Source organism: Podarcis raffonei, chromosome 3 (assembly GCF_027172205.1).
Source record: "Podarcis raffonei isolate rPodRaf1 chromosome 3, rPodRaf1.pri, whole genome shotgun sequence".
NCBI classification, from domain to species: Eukaryota; Metazoa; Chordata; class Lepidosauria; order Squamata; family Lacertidae; genus Podarcis; species Podarcis raffonei.
In genome coordinates, this window is record NC_070604.1 from 68,262,349 (window position 1) to 68,275,193 (window position 12,845).

Consider the following 12,845-nt stretch of genomic DNA (forward strand, 5'->3'; position numbering starts at 1 on the left):
TGAACTGCCAACAGGTTTGGGGAGGGAAAAAGGGGGGTTGGGGAAGTCTACAAGTACCTTTCCATGGCTTTTCTCTGAATTTAACCCTTAGGTAGCAATCATTTGCATATATCTAGGTGTAAGACCCTTTGAAAGCAGTGGGACTTCTGAGTTTTTTAAAAAAATATATTTCTAGTCAATCTTTTAGAGTGCATCAAAAAAAGGGGGGGTTCAAATTAGCCTGTGGAAGGCATTCCAGATATATAGCCATCATGGTACCAACTTAACTTCTTTCACCAGTGAACCAGAGGTGATTAAAAGGTTAGGTGCCTCGAGGTACAGGTGATCTTTCTAATTAGCCAGGCCCCAAACTCTTTACAGAGCTGTGAAGGTTAATGCCAGCACTTTATAAATTAAATGGAGCCTGGAATTTAATAGGCAGCAAGTAATTTGTGCCACTGACTTCAGTGAGGCTGTGTGGGTCTGAGTAGCCCCTTATGGTGAACAGCCAACCTGTACCACTTGAAATTGCAGGTGGCAAAACATGTATTTTATTGCGCCACTTTGTAAATTATTTCCTATAAATAGCACAGCAAGGAAGGGGCTCGACTAGCCCCTTATTCCCTGTTGTACCCAAAGGGAGCTTGGTTTAAACATGCAACACATGTCCTTGTAGTCTGAATTGGTATAGCGCGCACACAGGCTAGCTTTGACATTTTCTGGAGTGGGGCTCTGTCACGAGTGTGAGGCAGTGTGCTTTTTAAATTTCTGGGGTCCAAACAAACGATAATGGAGTAAAGGGTAGGAACAGTGGGGATACACTCTGTGTATAGGTCTTCACATGCAGCTTCCTGGATCAGGAACCTGGTTTAAACATGGCGACTACATGTTTTTTCTTTGTGGACTCTGAGCTGCAGTCATGAAATCTGATAACTATTTAAGAACATGCTTACCTCTAGTCCTTCTATTTTTTAAAGAGAAAGCCTTATAGTTCGATTCTATCCCTTCACACGCTTGATCTGATGCAAGCACAGGCCCGTGACAGAACAGTTACATTCAGTGTGTCCCTTTCCAGAATGGCTGTGCAGTGACAGGCCTTAATTTGGGGACATAAGAGGCCCATGATCGCGAACTGCATAGACTTTCCCCTCGCAAACACACACGTTTCCCACATCAGTTGTTCCTGCTGCTTTGGCCCCCAACAGCCTCGTGCTGCATGTTGAGTCCATTTCTAAGATCTGCACAGCATGTACATATGATCAGCTCACATTCAATCACCTTTGACTTGACAAAAATCAAATTTTATTTTATACCTTTTTTATTCCATAAAATAATGTATAAAAACTTACAAACTGGAAAACATAACTAGACACAAAATAGGATGATACTCAAATAAAACATGTATACAAAAGCAGATTTGTATCTGCCTCTCTCCCCCATCAAACACACACTGCCCCCATTTCTGGTGGAATGCCTCTGTTTCTTGAAACTTTCCCACCAGGACAATTGACCTTTCAATGGACTCCCTCCTCTTAGGTTATTTATACTATTGGAGAATATTATTATATTTATATATTAAAAAGATAAAAATCAGCAACTTGATTTTAAATTTGCATACGGTACTATCCAGAGCAGAAACTTGAATGTACACTGTGTCCCCTTTATTTATTTTTTTGCACTTGTGACTGGTGCCCAAATTGAAGGAACATAAAGAATATATAGCTTTCCACTCAATGTTGCACTGTTACTTAAAAACCAACCATGATACAGTTTCATCATTATACCATTTGCTATGTTACAAGAGGATGCCAGTAGCTAAATATTATTTAAGACCAGATTTCCTTTCCCTTAATTCCTACGTTAATCACATAAACTCAGATTGCTGCTTTGATAAAATAAAAAAGCCACAATGTTTTTCCTTTTTCAGTTACACTATAAAGGCTCAAATCTATTATTCCCACATTTAGCACAGGGCTCACTATGTACAATTCTTCTAATCTCTGATTTCCTTCACGTTTTGGGTGATAGCACTGTTAATCATTATCAATTACTGGTCAGCAGGATAAAAAAAAATGCATACACCCTGTACCAATTCAAATGTAAATATGCTTTTAAAAAGGACCAATTTGTGAGACGTTACAAGCAGTGGCCAGTTTGGAAAGGGTGCATGCACACATTTTACCTGCATTTACCTGAAGTACATACACACACATACATACATTTTTATGCATATAAAACGATTGCCATCACATTATTACTGCTATTTTAGCAAAATCTGGTCCTAAACACATTTATCTGGAAGTTTTAAGTCCCACTGCAGTTAGTGGGGTTGACTACCAAGTCACTGCGCTTGGAGTCAAGCCTTAATAATACATTTTTAATGGACATAATGTCAATGAAGTTACCTGGAAACAAACACTTGACAATAATCATGTGGATTAAAATAGTGTTCTTGGTTCATTAAGGGAATTTCCAAGCTTTTGTAAAATGACAACTTTACACAGCTTATAGGTGTGTAACCGTGAGAATTTTGTATCTTCGGTATTCCCTCAAAATGCTATTTGTTGAGAGAAAATATTGTAGTTTAATGAACATGTTTAGTTTCCTTTCTGTCTTCTTCTCACATTGCATCTCACTGCATTCAAGTATATATATATATAGAAACAGTCTTAGAACTCGCTTAGAGTATGTTACAGATGCATTTTAGCATTATTCACATAGTTAGCTGAGTTACCCTTATACATTTTCTTCTTGGTTAAAATCAATTGTTATAATGTGATACAACACCCTTTATTAATTTTATACTTTTGCTGGGAAAAGGAACAGAGCCAGACTTCCTTCCATGTCAGTGCAGTTATGGTTGTGGGGAGGGGAGGAGGATTGGTTTAGTAAAAATGAGTAAGACAAACTGTTTTCTTAAAAAATAAGAATGATATGAGCCTCACAGTCAGTCTAACAACACTGCTTCCTGTTCTTTTTTGATAGAGTCTAAGACCGAATGGTCACTCTCTGTGGTTTCAGCATCTCCACCACCTAGCAAAATGGATCTATCCTCGTCTAGAGTAAAGACAGAGTTCTGACTTTGGCACGAATGTTTGACGACTTCATTAGGCGTGGAGAACGTTTTGTCACACAAGTTGCATTTATAGGGTTTGTTGGTCTGTACCAACATGTTGTCCATTTGGTTGCCTTCCTCAAAAGTACAAAGCTCCAGAGTCTGCTTGTCCACCATGGTGTAGGTGTCCATGCTTTGGTTTAGACATACATGTCGAGCAGCTTGATTGGCCCGGCAGAAGCTTTTGTCACAGGTGCTGCACTTGAAAGGCTTGCCAGTATGAATGTACATGTGCTCCCTCCAGTGGCTTTTCTGAATAAATTTGCGCCCACAAATGGAACACTCGTACTTCCGCCTTTTAACTTCCCTTTCTTGATCTGCTTGCTCCAAGTTGTCTATGTCAGCAATGTCAGAGGGTGGTGGTGTTTCAGCCTGCGGTTGTCCATCAATGATGGGTGAATCCGAGATCTGCTGCAGCTCGCTATCGCTAATCATTCCAGCTTCAGCAACTTCCATAGAATCTTTTTCAGGAGCGTTATTACAAAGAGATAAAGGAACGCTACTTTCCCCGTGCTGGCTTGATGAGAAAGGCACCCCTGTGTGAATCTGGAGATGCTCACGCAAACTACTTCGCAAATTGAATCGCCGACCGCAGAGGTGACAAGCATAGTATTTGGGGAAGCTTCCGTTCTTTTTCATAATGCTTGGCTTGACGTGCGCAATTGTGAGAGAAGCAGGCTGATCATCTGAGGAGGAGGCTTCCATGTTGTTTTCATCACCTGGAGGAGAAGGATGAGGAGCAGTAGAAACCAGTTCAGGAGACAGTGGAGGCTGTAATGGGTCTGAAGTGGACATATTTGTTGGGGGCACTTGAGGCAGCGGTGGTGGTGGTATCTGTGACAGTTGGGTGGCTTCATGCATCTGTTCTTGATTTGCTCTTGATGACTGTGGCCTTGGTCCTCGAACAGGTTTGTCAGTTGTGGCGGCTGCTTTTGTGGAATTTCTTGCCTGGTGATCCGCAATCTGAATACCGTATAATGAAGATGCCAATGGAAAAATCTGCTCCGGGTGTGTAAAGTTTCCTTGACTGGCAAGGCTAGCCTCTTGAATAAGCGGGAACGCATGCAGAAACTTTATTCCTTGCTCCAATCGAACAGGATCTATGAGCTGAGGTGCCATTTTTCCAGTGTACATCAAATGTAAGAGATAGCTGAAAATATCTGGCTGTATGTCAGTTGCCTTCAAACGGACACATTCACTGAAAGAAATTTCAAAACAGTATTAAAGAGGAAGATAAAATGCTTCCGAAGGATTACAAAAATCTAAGTATACAACTAAGTGCACAATTTTAAGTATACAAGAATGCAATCCTAGACATGTTCATATAAATAAAATAAATCTGTTATCATGGTTTAGGCATTACTTCTACTGCTGCAATATTGCTATATATATATATATATATATATATATATATATATATATATATGCAAAATGTGATCTAATTTATTCCAGAATATATACCTTCAGGGCAGCAGTTCATGAACTTGATCCACAAACTAGTTAGGAGTGAAATCCACAGGATTAGCACTGTAATCGGGTTAACTGATTTGTGGATGAAGCTGGATGTTTAGTTATTGTGATTTATAAAGCAACTCACATTAGGCTGCCTTAACACTTTCTAATTCCTTCAGACTATTTTACCTTAACTAAATACCATTTTTAAAGTGTATTATTTTATAACTTCTGTACCTGCTTTGATGAACAAACAGCATCTTGAAATAGTTGGAAAAAGAGGCAAGGACAGATTTGTGTGCCTTGAAGTAAACATCACCAATAGCAACTGTACAGTCACACAGGAAACCAAACTCCCGTTGAGCATTGAGCTGCTGCAGAAGAATCAGTCCATGGTTGGCTAAATCCATCTTTTAAATTCTGTAAAGCAAATATACTTTTTTAAAACAATTTCCTCAAACATACTGTTACAGATCTGGGGTAAACAGAATTTGGGGATAAAAGGGCACCCATAACTGCTAGGGCTAGTGAATGTTAGAAATTAATAAATGGTAAAATTTAGATAATATTTGAAGTATTGACGGGAACATGCCCAACATTAGGAAATTGCCCTGGGGAAAAGTGCAATCAAGGTGCAATTACCAGACAATGGCCAGTGATTGACCCTGTTCCTGAGCTCAGGGTATATAGCAGAGTTGGGAGGCAGAGGTTACAGGTGGTGTAATGTCACTAGGGCTGGGCAATATATTGTCCAAAACCAGTTTGAAGTCCATATCATGATACTGGTTTCATAATTTTTGACCTGACTATGATGTGTGTGTGCGTGCGCAAAAAAACACGAAGAGGGGGAAACTGTGGACCCAGCCAGTGCCTCTACAGAGCTCCATCCTTCTTTCATGATGTTAAGCGGGTTTATTTACACATACTGTATATACAACCTGGAGCCTACAATGGGAAGTTGGCAGCAGCAGCAGCAGCCCAAAACATGTCAGCTTATTCCATAGCAGCAACAACAATAAGCTCAGCACCATCTTTTCTCTTCAGCCTATCTTGCACTGCAGGGCACAACATAGCTTAGCAGTTCCTTTCTACTTCCTGATTACCGTATTTTTTGCTCTATAAGACTCACTTTTTCCCTCCTAAAAAGTAAGGGGAAATGTGTGTGCGTCTTATGGAGCGAATGCAGGCTGCGCAGCTATCCCAGAAGCCAGAATAGCAAGAGGGATTGCTGCTTTCACTGAGCAGTGATCACTCTTGCTGTTCTGGCTTCTGAGATTCAGAATATTTTTTTTCTTGTTTTCCTCCTCCAAAAACTAGGTGCGTCTTGTGGTCTGGTGCGTCTTATAGAGTGAAAAATACGGTACATCAGTCCAGCCCTAACCTCATAGCTTCTTTCCTAGCCTCAGCTCTGGTCCCTCCTTTGCTATGCTAAAGCTAATTACCTCAAAGGGACATGGATGGTACTGTGGTACTGAGCCTCTTGGGCTTGCTGATCAGAAGGTTGGCAGTTCGAATCCCTACGACAGGGTGAGCTCCCGTTGCTCTGTCCTAGCTCCTGCCAACCTAGCAGGGGCGAGAACACCAGTGCAAGAGATATATAGATACCGCTGTGGCGGGAAGGTAAACAGTGTTTTTGTGCGCTCTGGTTTCTGTCACAGTGTTCTGTTGCGCCAGAAGCGGTTTAGTCCTGCTGGCCACATGACCCGGAAAGCTGTCTGTGGACAAACGCTGGCTCCCTTGACCTCAACCCCATAGTCGCCTTTGACTGGACTTAACTGCCAAGGGGTCCTTTACCGTTACCTTTTACCTACCTCAAAGGGGATTAACTTTTCACACATCTCTTTTGAGGCTTTGAACTTCAAATGGTCTATGCCCCTCCCCCTCCTTCACCTAAACAAGGAAATTAGTCTTTTCAATCAACACTTGTTGATTGGCTAGCATTACTGACCTGATACACAACTTCAGAAAACTGCCTAATTTAATTAGTGGCTTACCCACAGTAATTATTGATGCTTAGAATACATCACTTCCCACGGCACATAATTTGTAACGCAAGCCAAATTAAACACATCAAACCTTAATTAAATTATGGCACTAGCTTGATCTGGATTTTTAGGCTGTCTTGCACCCCAGAGTATTAACAGTATCCCGTGGCCAAGTTGCTCACCGGGGCAATGGTTGTAGCTTATTACACCACTCCTTGCCTGACTGTACTGGCTGCCACTTAGTTTCCAGGTCCAATTCAAAGTGTTGATTTTGACCTATAAAGCCGTAAATGGCTCAAGACCACAATACCTCAAGGACTGCCTCTTTCCATATGAACCTACCCGGACCCGCAGATTATCTTCTAAGGATCTTCTTCAAGTGCCTCCTCCACAAGATGTCCAGAGGGCAGCAACACAAAAATAGGTCTTTTCTCGCCAGACAACAACATTAGTCTTCCACCATGCCTTTGGCTATTTAACATCCTATACTCTTTTAAATGTGTTTGTGGAAGGGAAGGGTTTTGTTGTTTTTATGTGTTTTTTTTAAAATTATATTGTATTTTTATGGTGTGAATCTCAGATGCTTGGATTAAGTGTTATATGCAAATGAGTTCTCACTGGAAAGACAGATCCTGAAGCTGAGGCTCCAATACTTTGGCCACCTCATGAGAAGAGAAGACTCCCTGGAATAGACCCTGATGTTGGGAAAGATTGAGGGCACAAGGAGAAGGGGACGACAGAGGACGAGATGGTTGGATAGTGTTCTCAAAGCTACGAACCTGAGTTTGACCAGGCTGCGGGAGGAAGTGGAAGACAAGAGTGCCTGGCGTGCTCTGGTCCATGGGGTCACAAAGAGTCGGACGCCACTAAACCACAACAACATTGCTATTCCAATGTACAGACCTGAAACACTTGGATTTAAAACAAAGGAGTCCCAGGGAATCTGGTGATAACTTAAAAGTTAAATATCCCCCTTTAACGGATTTGTTTTTCAGTCCAAGATGACCAGGACATTGGGTTTGGGGCACTAAATAAAAATTTGAGGCTCTTGTGGTTGTGATCCTGGTTCGTCTGCTACTGCGCGCAAACAGAAATTATCGAAATAAAACACTTAAGAGCTTTAAGGCGCCGAATAAAAGTGGCAAATCCCGTCTACATCCCGGCCAGGAAGGAAGCGGGGAAAGTAGCATTTTGCAAACTAAGCGGCTGCTCGCTCGGCAAGGAAGCAGACCGTGCGGCTCCTTCTCTAAACAACCCACAAGAGCCAGCGAGACTCCGAGGCGGCGCTCATAGGCGACAGCCGGACGGAGAGAAATCAAGAGCAACCAATAGTGGAGGAGCGCCGCAACCTTCCTTTTAGCTCCTCACCCGGCGCTTCCCGCGGTGAATCACGGGGTGCCTGCGCTGACGGCGTTTCCTATTGGCTGCCCGTCGGTGGGCGGGCGGGGGAAAGAGGACAGGCAAAGCGAAAGCCGCCGCAGCCATCGCGCGCGCCCCCGAGCTTTCGCAGCCGCAGCTCCGCCTACGCCACGCCCCCTGCCCTCCCTCCCCCTCCCCTCGGCGACGCGAGGTCTCCACGTGCGCGTACACGCAGCTCCCGGAGGGGGGCGGGGCGTACGCGAGGACGGACGGCGGCGCGAGGCGACGTAAGCAGCGCGAGCGAGCGAGCTGCGGCGCCTAAGGCGCGCGAGAGACGGGATCCGCCGCTGTCGCCAGGGCCGCCTAGGCTGCTGAAGAGACGCAGACGGAGCCGCCCACCATCAACCCCCCCGCCCTCCCTCCTTCTCGCTCCCTCCCTCCCCCTCCCTTTCCCGCTCCGCGCGGCTGCCTCAGCGCCCGCCCCTCCCCCCTCTCTAGGCCGGGCTGCTGCTGCTGCTGCTGCCGCTGGTGAGAGAAAAAGCGGGGAAGGCCGCTGCGTAGCTCGGCGGCTCCGAGGGAGGGAGGGAGGGAGACCGGAGGGAGCGGGGAAAGCAGGCGCCCAGGGGCCCGAACCGAGCCCAGCTCACGCTGACCCCGCGGGCCAGGGGCTGGTGGGAGCAGAAATCCCCCCCCCTCGGGTCCTGACCGGGCGACCTTCCCACCCGCCGACCCCGGGGGGGGGGCAGCAGCCTCCACCGTCTCGAGGCGGCCGCCGGTTAGTCGCGAAATCCCCCTCAGGGGCTCGGGCCGCCCTTTCCCTCCTTTCGGGTCCCGACCTGGCCTAGCCCAACCGCCAGCACAATGGTGGGCATGGAGCGGGGTGGGGGAGCAGCCGGACGCCTCGGCCTCCTCCGCCGCCGCCGCTCACGCTTCCCCCCCCCCCCGCCGCCCCGATTCACCTTGTGTATGTAGGGGGGGCAGACGGAGCTCACCTGGCTCGCGCTCTCCGGGAGCCCCCGCCGCCGCCTCGGCGCGCGCCCAGCAGTAGCAGCAGCAACAACGGAGTCGGAGACGGCGGCGGCGGCGGCTTTTCCTGTCCGGTTACGTTAGGGTCACATGACCGAGAGCGGAGCAGAGAGGCTGTGGCGAGGAGCCCCCGCCGGGGAGAGAGGCAGAGAGGAGGGGGAGGGGAGGCGGCGACGAGCGCTGTGGCGGCAACAGCAGCAGGAGCCACCCCTCCCCCCTCGCCTCCTTCCCCGCCCGCCTCGCCTCGCCTTTTCGCGCGCCGCTTCCAGCGAGCAGCAAGCGCAGGCCGCACCGGGCTCGGGGCGGGCGGGCGCTCTTTTGCGACGGCGGGGAGAGAGGGAAAAACGAAGCCGGGCCTGTCGGCTGTGGCTGCTTTGGGGTGTAATGCACCGACATAGGCGGCGTACTGGAGCGAGAACTGCATCTTCAAACATTCGCTCCATGCGATGTTCTCTCCCCCGAGCAGTTATAGGAGGGAGGGAATTGCCACGAGGTGGCCAAAACAAAAATAAGATACGCTTATTTGAGGGTAAGAAAGTAAAGGTGCGATGGGGGGAGAGCTACAGCAGCTAGGGTTAATGACCAATACTATTTTTAACGTGAGGTTTATTTATTTTCAAAGGATTGAATTGGCACTACAATATTTATAATATGCAATTTTAAGTGGCTACTTAAGCCTTGCTTAGAATATAAAATATGCTTACTCTTCAGTGCATTTTTGTAGGTGTTTATGGTGGGCCAGATAATACGTAATTTTTTGAATGTATCAGCAATCAGCAGTTGTACTGAGGAAAAGGCTTGAAGATGAGAGTTAACCCTTTAAAAAAGGGATCCAGTGGTGTCATAAGTAACTGAAAAAGTACTATGCCATAGTTGGCAGTATAGATATATAGGCCACAATCGGTACAAAAATACATGCATTTGGCTTGGCACCTGTTGAAATGTTTTGATTACATGTGGCTATTGCTTCGATGCTTTGTGGCAGTAGTCAAATGTCAGTTCACGACTGGAGTGCTGAGACTCTAGAACTGCAGTAAAAAAAAAAGAACTTGCTGAGTGGCCTTTTGTGTTTTTAAAAAAGGAGAGAAATCCAAATAACAATAGTGCATATGAGAATTAACCTAATCTATAAATGGCATCATCTGCCCCAAAGTGAATATGCTTCTGCTTGCTAGTGCTTTGAATAATAGGTGTCCTTATATCTGAAGATAGAAAGAAATGCGATTGCAGTAGTGAGTTCTCAGTATGTAGGATTGCAGCTATAATACATATGATATTTTCCCCCAGTCATGTTGAGGCATGGGTCTGGAATACTTAAAAATTGCTGAATTTGCTTTTGTTCCCTGAATTGCTTCGTGTAACAACTTAGACAGGCTATTTGTGTTCTTCTGTATGATCTGTAGCTGTACACTGCCTTTCCTGTTAAGCTTCAAACATCTACAATGCTAGGTGTTACAAATATTACGTTGTAATGATATTAAGAGAAAAGGTTGCAGAATATTTTACTTACTAAATTTTAATCAAACTAGGATCTAATAAACTGTTCTATCTGCACTTATGTATTTACTGGAAGCTTGCTGTTAGAGAAAAAAGTTATTTGTTAGAAAATGTAAGGAGCCCATGGGATTTAAAATTGAAGATTCTGTTTTGTGTAGTTCTGTTGTGTGTAGCTATTTTTTGTTGGTTCCAGAAAGTTGATGTGGAGTTTTAAAACTGCCATAGGCAAAGGAGTTCTAATAATGTTTTGTTATGGAGTGTCAGGCTCCATTGTACATACATGTTTAATACATAATATTTGCATTTCTTTGATACCACTAATTTTATTATATAAGTTCAATGGATCTGAAAAGGCTTGAAATTAAGTATTTCATTCAGACTGACTTATACTGACTTAATCCCCACAGAATTTAGTCGGACTTAAGTGTGCATAAGGTAGTAGCCTCAGGTCTCATCCTTGTGCCCATACCAGAGCAGTCAAGCTTTACCAAATGGGCCACAAGACTACTTTGACATGGAAACCGTGGGCCGCACACCCCCTTCCCATAGGCATCTAAGCAAGGAGCCAGGCTTTGGGAAGAAGGTGCAAGGCTCTGGCAGGGTCCTAGAGTCCTCACACCTCCTTCCCAAAGCCTAGTTAGCACTTCCCAGCTGTGGGAAGGAGGTGTGAGGACTCTAGAACCCTGTCAGAGCATTCATGGCTTCCTCCCAAAGCCCAGCACTTCACTTTACTGGCTTGGGGAAGGCAGTGTGAGGGCTGAGGTGTGTGTGTGTCAAATGTTGCTGAGGGTCACCCAGAAATGCCTCGAGGGCCACGTGCAGCCCTCAAGATAAGCATTGGATATATTTGTACATCACCTCACCCAACTGGTTCCCAGAGCAATTCAAAACAATTAAACAGTGCAAACCCAGAATAAAATAGTAAAAAGTAAGATGGAGTAGAACAAGTAGATGAAAACAAAGATTGTCCAGAGCTTAAAAGGCCTGTGGTAACAAAAAACATCTTTGCCTGATGCTGAAAAGATAAAACAGGCAGGGAAGGTATTCCTGGAAAGGGAATTCTGTAAATGTGGCATCCTTGCTGAAAAGGCTTTCCCTATGGTTGCCGTCTACCTCTCATGAAAAGGAGAGGCTTGCTTGCTGACTTAAATCGTTGGGCTGATGGATGTCCTTTAGGAACCCAGTATTCAAAACGGTTTATGGTTTTGGAAATTTGCATCAATACCTTGAATTCTTCTTGGAAACAAACCAGCTGGTGAAGTTTTTAAGCCTAATGTTGTAATGCCTGTAGTTTGATAGCTGTATTCTGTACCATCAGTAGCTATCATGCAAGTCTTCAGATGCAGTTCCACATATAATTCATTATAGTAAACAATACTGGGTGGTTTATCAGAGTATGAAGAATAGCCAGGCTCTCTGTCCAAGCCAGACTATGGCTGGTACAGCACTCACAGCTAATGAAAGGTACTATGTACCACAAGACACAAGATCCATAAACACACCCAGACTGAATCTTATCCTATAGGGTAGACTGCAAACCCATCTAGAACAGGTTGAACACCCATCTCCCTGAGCAAATAAACTATCTGTGCCCAGAACCTCTGTTTTGTTAAGATGGTTTAGTGCTCATCTAGCCTATCACAGCATTTCAGTGATATACATACGGACTCCAAATCACTTCTGTTAAACCACATAGTAACAAGTAATCACATGTCTTAAAAACAGCTTTTGAATATCAGGTAGGTATACAATTCTAACCCCATCCCCAATGTTTGAAGGCTGAGCACTGTAGTTAACTCTGCTGGCATTGAGTCACACAGCTAGTTGTGAGGGGTGCTACCCAGGTGGGCAGAAGCTATCTCCAGTGGTAAGCCCTGAAGTGGTAAGTATCACAGGGGTGGGGTACTGGCAGTTTTAGAGCCAAAGCCTTGTGTATCCTTGGGCCCCACAGTAGTGCCAGCCTGGAGATGGCATGAAGAATTTCAAGAAACCATTCTCTCCACTTTTCAGCCCGGCTGGCATGAGCCAACAGTGTTTGGGATGTGGTGGTGTATCTACCATGTTTTTCCTCCAATCCCACCTAAGATTGCTCTGCTAGTGACTTCGCACCTGTCAGACCTTGAGGTATGCTTGCAGTCAGGTGTGCCAACTTGAATAAAATAGGGGGGTAGGTAAGCCCCGACCCACATAATCACATTGCATGGCACACACACACCATTTGAATGGCAATGCCCATCAACTTTGCAGGGGTGTGACGCCCTCAAATATTTTATTTGGGGAGGCGAATGGGCCCTCAGCCCCTAGAAGTTAGTTCCTATGCTTCCAGTACTTAAGTGTTCATATGTAGTACCGTACTTTTCTCTCTCTCTAACACGCAGATTTTTTCTCCTAAAAAGTAAGGGAAAATGTCTGTGCGTGTTATTGAGCGAATG

At 45.1% G+C, this 12,845-nt stretch overlaps 1 protein-coding gene across 2 annotated transcripts; it reads right to left on the reverse strand.

The window, feature by feature from the left end:
• Window positions 1-1,279: 1,279 nt before the first annotated feature.
• ZBTB2 (zinc finger and BTB domain containing 2) lies at window positions 1,280-9,212 on the reverse strand. 2 transcript variants are annotated; one of them, XM_053382169.1, is made up of 3 exons: window positions 8,850-9,212; window positions 4,784-4,966; window positions 1,280-4,292 (listed from the first exon to the last, which is right to left on the reverse strand). In XM_053382169.1, the coding sequence occupies exons 2-3, from the start codon at window positions 4,954-4,956 to the stop codon at window positions 2,927-2,929; spliced, it is 1,539 nt and encodes a 512-aa protein (XP_053238144.1). In that variant the 5' UTR covers window positions 4,957-4,966; window positions 8,850-9,212; the 3' UTR covers window positions 1,280-2,926. The 2 variants fall into 2 exon arrangements, with proteins under 2 accessions (XP_053238144.1, XP_053238143.1); XM_053382168.1 differs by having other exon boundaries at window positions 8,883-9,210.
• Window positions 9,213-12,845: the final 3,633 nt, after the last annotated feature.